The sequence below is a fragment of the Limulus polyphemus genome, unplaced genomic scaffold (genome assembly GCF_000517525.1).
Source record: "Limulus polyphemus unplaced genomic scaffold, Limulus_polyphemus-2.1.2 Scaffold2670, whole genome shotgun sequence".
Taxonomy (NCBI): Eukaryota; Metazoa; Arthropoda; class Merostomata; order Xiphosura; family Limulidae; genus Limulus; species Limulus polyphemus.
This window is the reverse complement of record NW_013668280.1, coordinates 1-20,244: the sequence shown is the minus strand read 5'-3', so window position 1 is coordinate 20,244 and position 20,244 is coordinate 1. Positions and strand designations below refer to the sequence as shown.

Sequence of the window (20,244 nt, the reverse complement as noted above, 5' to 3'; positions counted from 1 at the left end):
GTATATCTTCACAAAACTTGGCAGTCTTTCAGTTAATATTATGAGTCTTTCATGTACAAAAAATCATATTTTTTTTAATGAAGTATTTTGAATAAAATAAAATAAAGCTTTGTCTATGAATACAATGAGTATTTGTTTTGAATAATCTGTGTGCAAAATAAGTTTCATGTTAAGATTGAAAATACTTTTCTTCATCTCAAAAATCTCAATTTTCATTTGTGTAATCTAAAACCTCTTAATAACATTTCAAATGTTTGTTTTCATAAAACTTTATATTTTATTTATTTTCTCTACCCTAATGCTATACAAGGTTGGTAAATTTGACTGACCTCGTAATCATAAAAAAAAAATTGAAATAAATCTAAATTATCCTATTTTTCTTTCTAGAATGACTTCCAATTGTAACATCAAACTATATTCATTTATCCTAAGTAGCTTTAAACTCGTAACAGTGTACGTCAGTTTATAATTAAATTTGATTGTTTTATTGCCCTTTGAACCATGAATAACTACAATTCATGCCATTATAAGTTTTAAATCATTTGGGGACCATGCTGCTTACATTATGCTATCAAGTTATGTTAACTCATGAGCTGTTCGCTCGCATGCCTCGTGAAACATTTTTATCATATTATTATTATTATTATTTATTTTACCTAATATAACCTTAAATAACCTAAAGAGATCCCTATTTTTACATTTTATAAAAATAAATAAAGAATTAACATTAAAAACAAGAAATAAAGTACTTAAACAAGTATTTTTTTTTGCTGTTGACTGTTGATGACACTTAACCCTACTTTTTTATAATATTGGTAGTAATGCACTAAATAATTTATATTTAATTAAGTAATGCACCACAGAACATAGAATAATAACATGCAAAAAGCAGACAATTTCCTCTAACTATTACAATTTTTCTGGCTTTCTAACTATGTGACAAGAGCTGTTACAAATTAATCCAAGCAAGTCATTATCTTTCCCATGGGAACGAAGCTTGTATTAACGGAGAAATTGGCAATTCTCTGTTCAGAAAACAATGTAATATAATATGATGTCATTTGATAGATGAAAACCTAGGCTTTCTATTGGTTATAGATAATAAACAATTAAATGTATGAGAGAATTATTAACAAATCTTGAAAGAGAGGATGTGATATGTGGGTGTGGCAAGAGAGGTCTGATTTTCTATTTGATAGCTTTGTAACCAAACAAAATTGAAAGCTATAAAAGTTATGGTTTGTCTGAGCAATGAAAATTTCATAGTTAGTAATTTGCATTTAATTTCATACTTATTGGAGAGGTGGTGGATAAAATAGAGAAGAGGCAGATGTCTAGAGAAAATGTGTCACACTAGGAGAAATTCAGGTTTTTTAAATATTGCCTCATAAAATTAAGAACTTAAAACTTGTATACTGTTTAAATATGATTATTAGCTAAGATTTTATGCTATACGAATTGGTATAACAAACAAAAAGTGGATTAATAAGATTTTGAATGTATGTCACTAAAATCTTGTGACATACGCAGTAAAGGATGCCCAGGCAGAGAGGGTTAAGCATAATACAAAATGTAGGCAAGCAATCATCACTTCTCAACCTACTTCTTATTAAGCGTAATGGAGGATGTGGGCTATTAGTCATTACTTGTAAACCTGCTTATTAAGCACAATGTAGCATTTGGGCAATCAGTCATCACATTCTCACCCTACTTCCTATTAAATACAATGTATCACCTACAATGATGGAGGCATGATGTTACAGATCCTATTAGGTGCTGCTGCTTGGAGATGATAAGTTTCCATAAGTGTTGCACTTTCCCCTTAAAGATCAAAATGATAGAAATCACAAAGTGTTTAGTTAGAACTATATGCAAGATGGAGAAGAACAGATCAGTGAACCTCTTCATTGTAGTTTCTAGTGACAAGTGGTATAGGATTTGACATTATATTACAGGAGAACATGTTCAAGTTTGATACTGAAATGCTCAGTGCATCAAAAGAAAAGAAACTTAGTCAATGTTATGATTTGTAATTTGCCATAAGGAGGCAGATAGTCAAAGACTAATGTGAAAGTAAAATTATGATATTTGCTTTTTTTTGTAATTGTTCTTCATGCCACTTATAGTGGAAAACAGTAAACAATTTAGTTGAAAGCAGTCGAACAATAACTATTGGTATGGAAGTTGGCGATTAACTACTCGATAATCAATAGATATGATCAAAGTTATTTTGAGCTAAAATAATATTTCAAATATTTGCTTGAATAAAGCTAAATTTCAAAAGTCTTTATTCAGTGAATTTTGAGTAAACATATAAATGGGTAGCTGAGCAGATAATAATGAATCATATAAGAGTAAATAAAACAAGATTTCCCACTTTTTCAACATGCTACTGGGTGTTTCTTTTAAATAAAAAGAGGTCATGACAGGATTTTAAACCTAGGTGTGACCTTCTACAAGATATGCATACATGTATTAAGTTCACCTCAGTATGTAAGTCTGTGTTGACCTAAGCACACACTTATCATTAAAGGTAAAAAGATACAGATAGAAAATAACTAGAGAATAATAGCAATTTTAACAACTCCACTTCTGAACAAGATTGACATTGATGCTAAAAGCAGATTCTTAGGTTAATATTAAGATGTATGTCACCAATTTCTTAAAAGTGTTATTGTAATGTGAGAAAAAAATTATTATAAATTTGTAAAATGAAATACTAATAATAAATAAAAAGCATTTGATACTAGATTGCAATGTGTATTTTTATTTTTTTCCTTTTTACAGGTTGGTGTTTGTTCCACCTTACAGCAGACCTGTCACTGTCTGGGAAGTGCTGTGGTTGGTCACAGTCACAGATTTTGTGTTGAAGTTAGCCAATATTCTGTGTAAGACCCTAGTTCTTGCACTTCCTGCTAAACTGTTGGCTTACCAAAGAAAGGCTAGTAGTTTTCTACAGTATTCACATTGAGTTTGGTATGCAAACAGGTTTTTTTTTGTAACTGATTTAAATTCCTAAGATCTGATTATATATATATTTTTTTTATGGTGGTTTGTGCCATACCATTTATCAAATGTGATTTTTATTAAATCAACAACTGACATTATTGTTGTGCAACGTAAATGCATTGGAAACTATTATTCATTACATTCTGTATTTAACTTGCACATTATAGTTATTTCATATATGTAAAGCTTTCTAGTATAATACATGGTGTATATGTAATTTGTGAGGTAAGTGCCCCTGATTTTGTAAAATGCAAATAATGTCTTCAAGCTGAAAGTTTTTATATCAATCAATTTTTCATTCAAATATTTTTCAAAAGTTTTTTTTACTGTGTTAGTTCATTTCAAAACAAAGTATTATATTAAACAAAATGATGTTGATTCACTTATGTCACTTGTTTCTCAGGGAATAAATTGAAAAGGTTTAAGCTTTTACTTCACCTTCAATTCTAAGAAGTTAACATTATATGCAGTAATGTTCAAATGTCTAAGAACATCCCATTGCCCCTGTAGTTTTCATTTTTTTTTTGCAATATCATATGGAGCTACTATAATATGAAATGTTTGCAAAATCATCAAAATAGGCACTTTACTGATTTTCTCACTTTATCCATGACTTTGATATACTTACACATTTAATGAGTTTAAGTTTTTTAAAGAAAAACAGCATATATCCACTAATGATTAAGTGATTATTTAAAAGTTCTTCGGGATGCCTAATCTAAATATAACTTGATGCAACATGTTTAACATATTTAATTTTATTTTTATCATTATACTTTTATTATTGAAATTGATTTGAAATATTAGCTTAATGTATGTATTTAGGACTAACCTAAATCTCTTAAGCTGGCTGAACCATGAGATTCAATTTGGTTTACAGCCAAAAATATTGTTAACAGTGAGGGTACCCAACTGACGAAATAATGTATTCTAATCTTTATAAATAAAAATGTAAGAAAACTATATGTGCTTGGCTATACTCATTACCAGCCGAAGTACATAGGTTGTTCTGATTGGAAGTTAATAATAATTCGATGGCGTACAAAAAATACTGTGTTTTTTCTACCTCTTTATTTTAAGATAGTATTTTTCAGAATTTGTTAGTTATTTTGATATGTGTAGTTTTCTATATGTGTGTGTGTGTGTCTGTTTGTCCCTTACCTAATTATTCCTAGGTCACTGGGCCAATCTTTGTGGGATGATAATTTTGAACAAGGTGCATGTTAATGGGGGTTCATACCCCATTATTGCTGTTATTGAGCATATATTATTTTTGACATAAGTTAACGTTTAACTACATTCACATTGTAATAATACGTAAACTCAGATGAAGTTTATACTACAACAGCCACCATAACACTGATGTGAAGAGCCATTTTTTGAGTTGTACCCACCTCCTACTTTGACCTGTGACCTAACAACTTCATCTCGTAAAACATTTCTGTGGACAATGACCATCAAGTAATTATTAATGTAAAACAGTGTGGAAAGACATTAAGAGCTGGGTGTTAAAAGTAGGTAACAGGAAGCAACCCTACAACCACTACCTCTTTGTACAAAGTCACCCTGACCATTGCATAGTGTACACCATGTTTTAAGTATAGACATGGTGAGTTCTTAAAGGGTATACAAAATTTTGTGTGAGGTAATAATGAATACTGTAATAATATGTCATGTTACAAATAAATTGTGTGAAAGTTAGGATTTTTGTGTTCTTTATCATAGCATCCACCCTATATTTTTTTTAAGTTCGTAACCCAGACAAAGGACAAGTACCTCAGCTTGTCGTATAATATGTGGTAAAAAAAAAAGTCTAAGTTGATTTTGTTCTAGTTGTTATTCTCTTGAGGTAACACTTGGTCTGCCTGTGGGAATGTGGCTGCTGTAAGGCTGTACATTGTGCAAGAATGAAGATAGCAGTGTTTTTTTTCAGTGATAGTTCACATGATATTTCAAGGTAGCAACATCTATTATGTTTGAATGAGAATGATCAGTCACATGGGTATCACTAATTGCTCTGGGTAAATTCAATGTCACTTGTTAAGTAAGGAGTGTTAGATTTAAACACACTTGAGGAAAAAAGTTAGGTAGCTGATCCAGTAAAAGTGACCACACTTTGTTAACTAAGCAAGTACATGCACTTGTTTGTATTATAATATTCTTCACTTGTATTTCACATGGAGTCCAGTCTCTCTCTTTTGTTCTCACAAACTTGGTTATTCAGAGAAATTTAGAACTACTCTGTAATAAATATATTGTTTAATATCATGTTATTCAGTGGACCTATCCTGTTGATCAAAGGAAAAATAATTTTGATCAAAATATACCACAGTTGTAACATGTGATTGCCTTTACTTTCTGTTCTAGTCATCACTAACAGAACCAAATCTTTACATGATGCCAACTTGGATTTTAAAAAAATTACAAAATATCTCAGCCATTCAACAATACTGTGAAGAAACTTGGTTGAATGGATGGCAACTGCTTGTTGTAGAAACACAAGTATAATAGAGGATGACATTTCGAAAGTTTCCACCTTTCGTCTTCAGGTCAGTGTGTGTATGGTGTAGTCAGTCTTTATAGTATTCTGGTGGATTGTGGAGAGCATGTTATGATTGGATGGTTTATCCCTGTTTGTGATTGGAGGAGAGACTTCCTGTAGATTCAACCAATGGTAGCCACAGGTTAGTCACCTCTAATCCAGAATAACTGTTTAGTGAAGGTTTTATTGTGTTAAAGTAAAATGATTCTTTAATTTTTTGTCTTCCAAAATTTGTCTGTGTCGATGGTTCTAGGTTTTTCCAGTTTGTTTTGTGTCCAGTTGATATGGTGTGTTCTGCAGTGGCTGAATTTTGTGTTTTGAGTCTTGTACTGTCTTTATGTTCTTTTATTCTTGTCTCAAGTCTTCTTCCCATTTCTCCAATGTATGTTTTGTTGCAGGAACTCTGAATTCCATAAATAATGTTTTTGTATTTCTCATTGGTAGGTTTCTGTTTTTTTTTTATCAGAATGGATCTTAATGTCTTGTAGGATTACCACTGGACTTCTATTTTGTATTTCTTGGCTATGTGTTTGAGTTTTTCACTGAAAGTTTGCAGGTAGGGGAGGTAAATGGTAGTATTGGTAGTGTTTATCTGATCTTTTCATTTTGTAGTGGTCTTATTCGGGGAGTTTTTGATGAAGGAGGAGGTGTAACCATTCTGTTTAAAACTCTACGATCTTTTGGCATTCTGTTTCGATGTATGTCTTATTGCAAATGTTTTCTGCTTTCTTGTTTAGGCATTGGATTATGCCACGTTTTATCAAGGTTGGATAATAGGACTAGAACTTTAGGTATTTTTTGTGTAAGTGGGTTTTCTCTATACAGTTGTGGTGATTTTTTCTATTTTGTCTGCTGATAAGTATGTCAAGAAACGGTAGGCTGTTTTGTTCTTCTATTTCTATGGAGGGCTTACTGCGAAAAGAGACTAGATTTTGTAAAAGAACATTTATCCTGATCTTGGAACAGTGTCACAAAAGGTTCTATGAACAGAAAAGTCTTCATTTAAACTCTTTGGCTCCAACTAGCATGTACATGTTTGTGGAAGTATCAATGAGAGGTTGTAGAAGGAGCACCTTGTGTGAACAGTCGAGCATGCAGGAGGTTCTGTGATGGTTTGGAGCACAACATGTGTGAATGGTATTGGCCATCTTCATAATATTGGTGGAATCATGGATCAGCGTAAATACCACAATTTATTAGTCATTCATACCATACCCTCTGGAGAGCAGAATTTCATATCTTAAAAAGATAATGACCTCAAACATACTTCCAAGAAATGTCAAGTATACTTGGCAAAGAAATAAAGGTCAGGAAAGCACAAGCAGATGGAATGGCCACCACAAATTCCAGACTTTAACTCCATAGAACAAGTCTGAAATTGGCTGGACTCCATGCTTGACAAATGTAGCAAATTTATTAAAAAAGCATCTGGGCACAGCTTCAAGAAAAATGAAATCAAATTATAACAGAAGGTTTGAGAAAATACACAATGTCACAAGTATGCCATGTTATAATTGATGCCAAAGTAGCCACGCTAAATATTAGAATTACAGAAACTTAGACATTATTTGTGTATTAATTTTGTAACAGTTTCCTATAAGATTAATTTGCAATATTACAAGTTAACATACGTAGCAGATAAATGACTATTTTGTGTTTAGAGCTCATAAAATAATTGTTGAGGTGTTGTAACAAATTTGCATGCTACTGTATGTATATACATATAATTGTAGAATGGTAGAATTTTTTAAATTAGAATATAAATAGGAATTCGTAAACAAGCAATAGTAACTTATTGTTTATGAAGTGGGAATGATAAATATTTAACATTTATGAAGTGGGAATGTTAAATATTATCAAAAAAGTAACTTTAAAGATAATATATAACTTCAGTCACCGAATTAGGTATTACTTGTTTCTTACATGTACTTGTAGCTGTTTCAACTGAATAATTAAATTGTATCTATTTAGGGAAAATATTACCTGTTTTTGGAAACAACGTCTCAGCTTTATCGTAGCTTAGCTCCCATGCAACACTGGCTCTTTTATTTTTCTGAATCATATCATGGGTCCAGTAAAATATTTGGTGTGATCTTATCAGCTGCATATCTGGTGTCGAAGGTGAGTTTTAAAATAATTTGTATGTATCATAGAAGTACAAAACCACATAAGTGAATGGTTGTAGGCAACAAAAGAACAACAAACAGACAATACAACTAGTTATGAAAAACTAGTTAAAATATTGCCCATGGAATAATTTATTATACCACTGTTTCACACAGATATATATACTCCTTTAAACTTTGAATTGATATAGTATGATTATAAGAGAATTATGTTGTTTGTTTCAGAAACCCTTATAATAAATGAGAGAGCTATCGAATAATGTTCAATAAAGAAAAACATTTATATTGTGGCAGTTAGTCCACTGTAGGTAAAAGCTAACCAGTTTAATGAAAATTTTAGTGAAAAAATATAAAAGAAAAGTTTACAGAAATTACAAAAGATAACAATTATAGTTTACTGTATTAGATATATTTTCTAACTATATAAGGTCTATTGTGCTTGAAAATGGCATTCCTACAACTCATTAATTCAGGTTATTTCATATCTTGATTTCAGTAATGTACTTATTATGATTACAGTTTGATTTGTTGTGAAATATTTTAAACCATATTGTCACGGTTATACTTTACTGCACGTGACAAAAGGTTTTGTGTCTTACATTAAAAATCTTTATTAAACTACTTTTTGTCTGTTATACCAATTAGAATAACATGAAATCTTAGCTAATAATCCATATTTTTATTAGTATAGAAGTTTCAAGTTCTTAATTCTACAAGGCAATATACAAACAAATTCTGAATTTCCCCTAGTGAGACCCACATGACATATTTTCTCTTAGCATGTCATCTTCACCCTCGAAAAAGTACAAAATTAAATGTAAATTACTCTTTATAAGATCATCATTGTTCAGACAAACCATAATTTTTATAGTTTTCAATTTTGTTTTGTTATAGAGCTATTGAATAGAAAATCAGACCCCTCCTGTCACATCCTCTTTTTCACAATTCGTTAATAATTCTCTTAAGTTTAACTATATATTACCTATAACCAATAGAAAGTCAATGTTTTCATCTATCAAAGGATGTATTGTATAACATTATGTTCTGAACAGTTATGTCAATTTCACTCAGAGTACCAACACTGTTCGTGTGAGAAAGTTAATGACTAACTTGGATGAATTTGTAACAACTCTTGTTGCATAATTAGAAAGCCAGACAAATTTTGAGAGGTAAAGGAATTTGTCTGCTTTTTGCGTGTTATTAGTTTATATTGTATGGTGCATTAGTTAATTAAATAAAAATTATGAAGTTATTTACTATTATTAGTATTAAAAAATTAGGGTTAACTCTCTTTGACAATTGACAATAAGAAAAAAGAAGATTGGTTAAGTATTTTAGTTTCTTGTTTTTCATGTGTATTCTTTATGTATAATTATAAAAGTAACTAAAATGTAAAAATAGGGATCTTTTTAGGTTAGATTAGATTAGGTAAAATAAATAATAATATATTAAAAATGTTTTATGAGGCACACACGTAAGCTGCACATTCCTTGAGTGATTTATAAACTTACAATGGCATGGATAGTAGTTAGACATGATTCAAAGAGCAATAAAACAATAAAATTTAATTATAAATGGATGTATATTGTTATGAACTTGGAGTTACTTAGGATAAACCAATGTAGTTTCGTGTTACAATTTGAAATCATTCTAGAAAGTAAAAAAAAAGAATAATAGATTTATTTAGATTGTTTTTTTTTTTTTGGTGGTTACAAGGTCAGTCGAATTGACTGATTCTGTTTTGAGATAGGGTAGAGAGAATAACAGATAAACTATAAAGTTTTACTGAAAAAAAGCATTTGAAATGCATTTAGGAGGTTTTAGGGATTACACAAAGGAAATTTGAGATTTTTGAGATGAAGAAGAGTATTTTTAATTTTAACATGAAAATTACTTCGTACACGGACTATTCAAAATAAATACTCAATGTATTCATAGACAAAGCCTTATTTTATTTTATTCAAAATACTTCATTAAAAAATATGATTTTTTGTACGTGAATGACTTATGATATAGACTGAGAGACTGCCAAGCTTTGTGAAAATATACACACTATATTGAAAGTTAGAAGTATTAAATTTATAAAGACTAAACGAATACAAAGAGGTCATGTGGTTGGTCAAAATGACTGAGCCCATGTTGAGAGAGTTAAACATCATTACATGCTTTTAGAAAATAGTTATTGCTTTGTTATATTTGATGAAGTTTATTAGAAACTTTACCTAGAAATGCATGAATGCAATAAAAAAACCTAATATTTAGCTAATTAAAACAGAAAAATTTATCAAAACACAAAACAAAGCAATCATGATGAAGTTGTCCTGTTTGCCTCCAAAGTATACGAAGATACTCTTATCAATTCAAAAATGTGTGACCTGTAATTAAGATTTAAGTAGTGTCATGTAATATTGCAAGCAATATATTGTGTGTATTCCACTCTTACCAAGGCATAAATACCTGTAAAGAACATTTTATGTGTAGAACATGTGACACAGTTCTAACAAATAGTCATTCATTGTAAATGTATTGTAAGTATAATTTCTGGCACTTTTTAAACATTGCTATTAAATGATCATTGTACTTAAACAGCACTTCTTGGCCAACTTAAAAATTTGTTAATGATATTACTGAATGGCCCCATAACAGTAGGTAGTGCTTATTAATTAAGACCATCTGACGTATTGATATCTCACACCTTCAGCAGCCTATATAAACTCTTTTCTCATAAATTCTTTTCATAAGATTTTGGTATCCACACACATTTAAACCGTGTTCATCCTCCTATTTGATGTATGTCTATTTACTCTTGCCAAGATTCCATGCAGAGCATGCTGACTGAACCATATCCAAATGCTTCTTATTAGTCAGTGTATGTCATTAACTTGGTAAAAAAAAGAATACAATTTTTGACTAATGTAGGAGATAGTACTGGTATTTTAGGTTGTAATTCTTTTTAATGTACGTTGACTCATTTTCTTTGTTCTATATAAATCAAACTTCAGTTCAAATTATTAAGTCCTAAAACAAACTTTATAAAACAAAAGTGTTGTAAAAATTTCATTTACTGGGATATTTTAAGATAACTAATGTATTATATTGTGGATAAGTCAGCAATACAGTTTGACAAAACTATAAAAGTACTGAACAATTGCATGTTTTATTTTGACTTTAGAACACATACTATCATGCTTCTTTTTTTTAATAAGATTGTCCTATATTTATTAGCTCTCAAACTTGTCAAAATCATATATGTCATATTTAAAAAGTGAAGTTTTAGCATTCACAGTAGATTTTTACCAGATTGTATACAGTTTTAGTTTGAATAAACAAAAGATGTATATAATACTCAACATTTTTTATTGTGATTTAATATAAGATTATAAAAACGTTTCTGTAAGTTCTTTAAGACAAGATTTTTGGAACAATAATTGAGGGTGAGATATTTTTGATATTGTTATGTGGTTAAGTATCTGTTTTCGGTGGTTTAGTGTAAGGACATATTGAGCAAAGTGAGAGCATGGAAGAAAGCAGTAGGGCAGCTTCTTCAGAAGGTGGTGAGTGTTTTTTTTATCTTTTATTTAGTTGTAGTGTATCAATTAGTTTATGAATAAAATTTGCAAAGGTACCATACTGCAGTACTGTTTGAGGTCAAATGTCTTCAACGAAAATAATATATGAATAGTAATAATGTGCCAGTTAAGGTAAAATCTGTTTTGTCTTTTTTTTTCTTTGAGGTAAGCTTTTTAATGTCAACTGTTTACCTTTTTTTTAACAATAATTATTATTTGACATATAATACCTGTGAAATACTTGCACTAGTGATAGCTAATAACGTGTATATTATTTTATGGATATGTTAGATACATTACCATGTCTTTTTTTTGTTATAATTTCATTCTATTACCTAGAACAAATTGTACTTTACATATATAATAGAACTCAATTGTTGTATATCATGCATATTTTTGAATGATTTTAATTTTTAAATATTATTTATTTATGTTTAGAATTTTGTACTCTATCATAGAATTTAAAAAATTCAACTTGTTACAATATTATTCAATTCCTTTCTAAAAGTAATTACATATTTTATATAACTACACCATGTGATATTAATACAGTTTTTTTCCCATTTTGTTATTGTTATTTGAATTGCTACAAAATTATGTTTGTATGTGGATAAAACCTTTAACTGTGAAACTTCAAACTATCATTCAGTGTTATGGCATTACACCTTCTTCAGACCAGATGAAATGTGCAGGAGAGTCATGTGCAATATGTCAAGATGACTACAAGACGCCAACTATGTTGGAGTGCAAGGTAAATTTCACAATTACTGTAACATTTAAGATTTCTTGCGGATTTTATTTTGTGAGAAGCTTTAACTACCTGTGTAAGAAAATGTAAATTTATATATAATATAACACTACATCTCAAAGCTTTGTAAGTTGTAGTTCATTATTGATTCTCAGCACACTCGCTTAGATTTTGTGTACACATATGACTATCTAATGTATAAGGGTATTACAAAGTAAATATCCTACTTCAGAGCACTATAGTGCTTAAGCTATAAAGTGGTGTCATCGAACTAGTACATGACAAGTAATGTGTGAAATAAATTGTTGTACTTACTAGATCTTGTCAACATTGCATAATGTAAATGTAGGTCCTGATAAATATTCAGTAAACACATTATGTATAACAATGGGCATTACTTCTGCCAGCCTCATTTCATTTAGTATGCAGGCAACCTGTACACTTTGGATACTTAATTTGACATCCTCTATTGTTGCATGGGCAATCTTTGGAGAGTAGGTGTAGGTCTTCCAAAACAGAATTTATTCAAATGCACAATTAGAAATATTTGGAAATACAAAACTAATTATCGCTACATTACATTTGATATTCAAAACTTTAAATCATATTTGATGAAACCTTCATATTCTGAGTCTGAATCACTGTCCTTGACAAGTTGGAGAAACTTCCCTACCATGTCATTGTCACTGTATATGGCATCACTGCGAACATTGTCTACCACAGCAGTGTCATCATCCAAGTGGATGTCATCTTCGGAACCAACCATGCCATTTGTGAATCAGTATTGCAAAAGGCTAGATGTGTATTATTTATGGTAAAAAGGCAAATTTGACACTGTGTTCATGAAGATTAGTGCATATTATATTTGGGAGTGTATTAAATTTGGAAAATTATGGTACCATAGGGTGTGAAATATATGTACATACTTAAAAGTAAATGTGCAGAAATACAAGAAAATAAGTATAGTGAGTAAATCTTAAAAATCACATGACTTAGCTTTTTTTATCAATTTATTTTAAAAACCATATTTAAAGATACTGAAAATGAATGAAAATTGAAGGCAATTCTCATTTATGTCTCAGAAACAGAGAGAAATTAATTTGATTTACCATCGAAGCCCAACATTTCTAGTAAGTATACATTACTGTTTACAATGTGTATTGGAAAAGATGGTCTGGACTGGCTGTAAAAGTCCCCGATGTGTCAGCAATAAGTTTGCGAACTTAGGTGGACACAGCAGATAGCATAATGAGGCTTTGCTTTCAAGCAAACAATAACAATAACTGGCTGTAAGAAAACCATTTAGAATTCTTACCATGTATTATATTTGAAAAATTATGGTATTCCCAAAGAGCTCCCTTTGTACAGCAGCACTTTTTATAGTAAAACGTCTCTGTCTTGTTACCTTCATCATGCAAACTCTTTTGTACAACAATATATATTTGTACGATTCTCCTCAAGGAATTTAGGATAATGTGCAGTGCTAGATTTAGTAAATCTAATAAAAATTCTGGCATATAATTTCAGATGACACAAGTATCTAAAGTATATTCTTAATACTGGTAACTAATTGTCTAAACTAATAATAAATAAAATATAGTTTTTCCTCAGCTGTGGTTTATTTCATACAAGACGTACTTCCTGTACTGTCTCTAGTTACTAAACGTTGGAATTTTCAAAAGATTTTTCATGTCTTCAGTGTTTTTTAATTATGTCGTACATTCACCATTTGCTTTCAAACTGTTCTCACTAGACTTAAATTTTTCTAAATTGGTGTACCATTGTTTTTAGTTTCTTGTAAATATGTGGTTATTGTTCAAACCATTTAGGCACCAGAATTATGAATTATTTTTGCAGCATATATTCTGTGAAGAGTGTGTATCACTATGGTTTGATCGAGAAAGGACCTGTCCAATGTGCCGAGCTCAGATTGCAGATGACCCTACGTGGCGGGATGGATCCACAACTTTTCTTATTCAGCTGTTCTAAAGAGTTCTTATATTATTATTAAGAAGATTAAGTAGATATTCTTTCATGCGTGTCATTAATCAGATACTTAAGTTCTACAAGATGTTATCAAAAAACTGTGAAGGTGTAAACTTCAGCTTGATTATTGTACAGATTTTTGCAAATGATAAAAGTATTTAGAACATTTGTGAAAGTTGTATATAAAAATGTATTACAAAAAGGAAGTTTGTCTAATATATATCAAGTAATTAACTTCAAAATTAGATTTTTGATAACCAAGATAAATTTAAACTCCATGTTAAATTACATTTAGAATGTTTTTAAGCTTTAAACATTGGTTAAAAATACTTATTTGGTACAGCGATTATTTTTCAGTTTCTCAGCTGATACAAAATCAGAAAATTAGCTAGTTATCTTTTCAAAAAGTAACTGCAAAGAAATTTCTGATTCAGAAATTGTTAACCTTTCATTTTGTAAATTATTTTTGTTATATATATGTCTTGACTGTTAACTATAAATAAAAACATGTCTAAATAAAATTAACCTTATTCCATATAAGTTTGTAACTATAAAAGAAGATATTTACACAACCTTAATGTTAGCATCATTAAACATTTTTGGTGTGTTCTCCACAGTTCTGTTTTAAAACAAATTTTACAGCCTTTAATTCATATATTAGGATGCCTTGAAATATTTCAACTGAATCCTCATAATATGTGAATTAAAAAAAAACAACAACTTTTCCTAGTACCAGTTCACCTGCAAAGAAAGCAGTCCCTACGTTATTAATGTGTGGTGTTTATTTTCAATTTATAAGCCTAAAAGTAAACATTTTGAAATTCATCAAATCACCTAATCACAGTAAGTGTTAAGATTGTATGCCACACCTAAAGAAAAAAGTTAAGATCTTGTAGTCAATTTTTGGGTTTTTGCTGAAGCTAAATTTCCTTTATACTGCTTGTAATGGTTAAAATGCCACCAGTTTGGTGTTATAGCAGTCAGGAAAGTGTTTTTTATCAATTATGCTCTAATTGCAATAAAACAATGTTTGTTCTAGAGTAAATAAGATAGGTTTTATGTTAGAAACTGGTAACCTTGATACCATACCAAGTTTTTCTGAAGTTCTATTTTTCAGCTATTCATGAACGTAAATTCATGCTTTCACACTAAGTTTTAATATTACTGATACTGACTGACCAAATGCATAAATGGTAAGAATCCGATTTATTGAATGCTCAAAGTTATGAAATGTAATTCTAGGTCAAATCACACAAGGGAACTTTCGAAATTGGTCAGTCAAAAATGACTTTCACATAGTAATATGATGTTAATAATTGTGCAAATAAGAATTGGGTATCTAAGAGTCTGTAAATACCATTGGTTCAATCAATAAACCAAATATCCAATGGTAACAAACAGGTTATTGTGTTCGGTTAACAACTATTGATCACATAAATCTCTTAGTTTTAGTGTATATTTGTTCAGTATGTAAGATGATCTAACCTATTTAAAAGACAGTGTGTTTCACGTCACGCTTGATTTCTCGAAATGGGAGGAGTTATAAAAGCCAATATGTATTTATCCAGGTAGAATAGTTCGATTACTGTCTGCCCATTACGATTTTAATGATGAGGGTGCAAGGGGGACGTGCCGTGAAACCTTATAAATGTAGTGAGTGTTGGTATAATAAGCCTAAAATAAAGACGTAGTGTGGGATCACCTAGCCTAGAGCCAAGTGCATAAAATATATCATAAAAGTAAAAATATCGATTCAATTCTAAACTTAAATCATTTCTGAATTAAGCTATTTTCTGTTATATCACAAACTTTTTAAATAGAAAAAAAAAACGAACCTCTTTAATCAACGTAGAATCTAAATTAAGAAGTCAACAAATATTTTTCAGTTTTGTTGTCTATACATTTAATTTTATACTTTCAGTACATAGACTAACAACAATATTAGGTTATACTTTTGTTGCTAAGCGATGCGACATAGAAAAACCACTGTTGGAACATAGTGTTACCAAAACGCACTGGCTTTTCTATATATTAGAAGTTGTTAATCTGATTTTTACCAGTAATTCTATGAATACGCCACTAATTCATTTCATGAATGGTTTTAACTTTAATTGGCTCACAAAGGAATTTACCGACGTTGGACTGCCTCACAGGCGCTTTTCTCCCTCTGTTGATTCAGCTTGATTACGCAAAATTTATTTCGGTTAGCTACGAAATGTGAGGCTAGGGTATACTACCGGGTGGAGGTGGGGTGGTAGTACTTGCCCCATCATTTTTGATGGGCTATACCCTAGTTATTAAATAAAAGCGTGCAAAAAGGGATATGGGATAATCTGGCCACATGAAACAGGACGGCTTTCTTTTCATCCGAAAAAGTTGAAAGTATGCTATTTTTCTGTCATTAGTCATCATAAACGTCCTAGTTATTTTTTAAAATTTTGAATTAAAATATAAAGAAGGAAGATCAGATAATAGTGTAACAGCGATCCGTTATATTTAGCGTTTCTATCGATATCAAAATAATTATGTGATAAACATCATATAAAGATTACACTTGTGTTATGAGTATGTATACAGATACTAGCGTACTGGTGTTAAATGTGAGCGTCGCGAATTCAAATCCCCACCACCGAACATGCTTGTCCTCTATGGTTGCTGTGTAGGCTTGCCATCCTGGCGTAAATCTCTCTTGTCTTAACAACAAGACTAAGGTCGAAATGGGAAAAAGAACAAAAAACGCGCATATATGTACATCCTTGCGCATCTCAGATTAACCTTTTTAGTTTTACTGGTAGATTTCGAAAATTAACTTTCCATATCTTTCATATATATACATTCGTTACTTTGTTTGCACGTTGTAATTCCTTTATCATAGCCCTTCTAGTTTAGTTCAGCTACTGATGCTACCCATAAAAAAAACAACTAAGATTATAATTTTGATCAGTTATTGTAACAACTTGTTTTTGCTTCTGCCGCTAAAACAGGAAAAAATAAGACATGAAATTGAGATTACCAGCTGTCCTCTGTATTTGAATAAAAAAAAAAGCTAAAAAATATATCGAACTCAAAATACTTTATAAACTTCTCTACAAGAGAAATCAGTTTATTATTGACATTTTCATGTGCAATGACATCGAAATAAGATCACATATTATTCAGTTATATAAAGGTTGGCATTATCTTTGATCCTAGTTTGCCATGCCATTTTGCACAAAGTACATAAATCAAGTGAAGATGTGACAGTTTACTTTGTATAAATAAGAAGAATCTCTTCCCCTTGCATCTTAAAAGTCTGTTGAATTTGATTCATTTATGGTTTACTGACACTGGTGTATTAATGAAACGAATAACATTTCTCATACCATATTAGTACAAAAGTTCATGTATCCCGAGGAAAGTTACAACTACACTGTTCACTTACTAAACAAGGCCACTGTGGCTTCTATGTGACAATTGCCAAGAAAGTATATTCTGGTTACACAATTTTTGAGACCTGATAAAAACCCTTAAAGAACGAGAAGTACAGTGAAATAAATATAAAAACCCCAGTAAAGTTTATTTTTTATGTACTATCCACGACTCTAGTGTATCTCTTGTACTGCTTTATGATTGTAAACCCAGTGCATTTAATACTTTCCTCATATTAAGTAGCTCTTTCTTCTGCTTGCCAGTCACTTCTATACTTATGTTGACATCCTTGTACATATTACCTCCACCCAGTGGTCTTAGGTCTAGTAGGTCTTCATCTTCAATGACAAAGTCACTGTCTTTTGGTTCTGTGTCTACGCCTTAACAAGTACAATCATTAGGTCTTCTTCCCTCTTGAAATACCTTTTTAACAAATTTGCATGGTAGATCTTTGTCTTCTCATCCACTTTCTCCTTATAGTCCATTCTGACCACTTCCTTCACTTCAAAATGTCCTTTCCACTGCATGCTGAGTTTATTGTTGTCTGTAGGTAGCAGAACCAAGACCTTCTGTTTGAACTTGAAATGTTGATCCTAGGCCTTCTTGTCATAGAAGTGCTTCTGACTGCCCTGAGCTGCATACAAGCTCTCTCAAGCAAGTTGACAGGTCTCCTCCAGTCAGTTTCTGGTCTGTGTACACTTCTGTCTCTTCTTCTCAACATCTTGCAGGCCTTTACCTGTGAAAAAGGGCCTGAGACAGACTGCCTAATGACCTTTGTCCCACTTCTGACTTTGGGCAAATCTTTCATACCTCTCTAGGATAGCACCCATGTTATCTTACTGTTCATCAAATTTGGGCAGCCTGTATTAGTTGGCCCTGACCCCATGGTCATTCTTTGGTCGTTCCTTTTTCTGTTGGGTGATCTCTCTTTGTGCTCTTATTCTCTCTATTTCAAGTCTTTCCTCTCTACATTCTTCTTTCTCAATTTGTACTCTTTTTCTATCTATATGTGTCTCCTTTCTCAATTTGTGCTCTTATTCTCTCTCTCTATTTGGAGCCTCTCCTATGTTTTTTTTCTTTTAGTCTTTCTTCCTCTCTAGTTCTTGTTTAACAAACTATCATAGATCGTTATCTCTATACAGTTATCACAGTCAACTGACATGGTTATGTAGCGTGATTGTAGTCTCTACAATATTTTTGCCATCACTACATTTGTGCATACATAGGCATCAAGTTAAATTAGTGCTTTACTACTATAATGGGGGATGGAATGCCATCTTCAGGAGGTAAGTTTATCTTACTTACCCCCAAATGGTAGTTCCTTATTTCGTTTTTCTTTGGAAAACAGTCACCTTCCCACAACTGTCTGCAGGCAGTGAAGGGTGATATAGATGTGATCAATACTAAAGAAATAAAGTGCACAGCTAATCCATCTCATGTTGACAATGCTCCACGTCATGGCAACTTGTAACTCATGGACACCAGTATCCTGCATAGATCAAACAAAATGAGGAGCCTTAATATTTAGTACCGTCAATATGGAACCCAGCTTTGCGTGGTTCATTTTTGCTATTAAGGACACCTTGCTATAGACAGCATTTGGACGCAGACGGAAGGGTGCATATAATGTCGAGTTTTACTGTATTGTAAACGAGATTAGTGCAACTTGTAAGTTTTTGTCTCCCTCCCAAAAAAAAATTAGTTGTGTGTTTATTGGTTCTATTATTTCAGGTGCTCTTAAAAACATGTTTATTACACCTGCAATTTTCTTTATTTAATGATGACTTCATTTTTTTATCATTGGTAAGGATATATATATATATATATATTTCTTGCTACCTTTAAAAATTTATTTGCAATGAAACAGTAAATTCTTCACTATCTAATATGTTTAGAGACGGAGAAACTTTCATTCCTTTTATGTCAGCTCGACAAATATCAAGCTTCCTTAAACAGGCATCTTCAGTTATTTAGTTTAGTTGTATTTGCTAACAAAACACGTTAGTGCCATCTAGCGATCTATAAAGTAAACAAATCTAATAGTTACGATAACAAGATGATCATGTAATACCTGCCATCTAGTGACAATTTGTAAAATTACATTCACAATGTTAACAGTTCATAATATGACCCTACAGGAAAGACAGACTCATCAACATAACACTGAACAAACATATCTTAATCAACGAGAAGCTAGCCAAAGAATTAAGAACCAACGAAAACAGGAGGTTTGGTTAACATAGAAATGAGAGCATTTATAGTTTGTGTAGCTAAATTCTCTCTCTCTCTATCTATCTATCTATATATATAATATATTGTTGCGTCAGCGAGATCACGTGACTATTGGCACGCCACCTATTTTCTAGAAGTATCCTTCGTGAATGCCCAAGCATTTACTATATATATGTTTTTCTGGTATATAAATAAGACGCTCACAACGTGACGGAGAATGTAATGTGTGTGTGTAGATAGTGAGTAATTGAACTGCAGTCACAGGGTATTGTTGAAGTTAACGTTCGTTCGTTATAGTGTTTGTTTTAGCGCGAATATTGAAATTAAGTGTATCGTAAAGTTATATTCGGACAGAATAAACCAGTTTTATTAAGTAAAGACTTGTATCGTTAAAGTTTCGTCGGAACGAAGTTACGGAAAATCAATTAACAAACGGAGACGTAACAAATTGGGTTCAGAAGTGGGATAAAAAAATGGAAACGAGAAGCGGCAAATCAAACTACAGCATAGCAGACGTGATGGCAGCAATACAAGAGCACCAAAAGAAACAAGTAGAACGAGAAAAGAAACAAGAAAAGGAGAGATTACAGCAGTTGTTGGAGAAAAAAGAAAAGAAACAAGAAA

General features: G+C 31.3%; 1 protein-coding gene across 3 annotated transcripts in view; it reads left to right on the top strand.

Annotated features, from left to right (window-relative positions):
• The window catches only part of LOC106467581 (RING finger and transmembrane domain-containing protein 2-like), a 44,850-nt gene extending 30,700 nt beyond the window's left edge, over positions 1-14,150 (top strand). For 2 of the 3 annotated variants that reach the window (XM_022395784.1, XM_022395783.1), the window contains exons 5-9: positions 2,788-2,941; positions 7,523-7,672; positions 11,166-11,231; positions 11,896-11,997; positions 13,831-14,150. In XM_022395784.1, the coding sequence (XP_022251492.1) occupies positions 2,788-2,941; positions 7,523-7,672; positions 11,166-11,231; positions 11,896-11,997; positions 13,831-13,983 (625 nt within the window). In that variant the 3' untranslated portion in view covers positions 13,984-14,150. The remainder of the gene's footprint in view (positions 1-2,787; positions 2,942-7,522; positions 7,673-11,165; positions 11,232-11,895; positions 11,998-13,830) is intronic. The other variant, XM_013927941.2, reaches the window with a different exon arrangement.
• Positions 14,151-20,244: the final 6,094 nt, after the last annotated feature.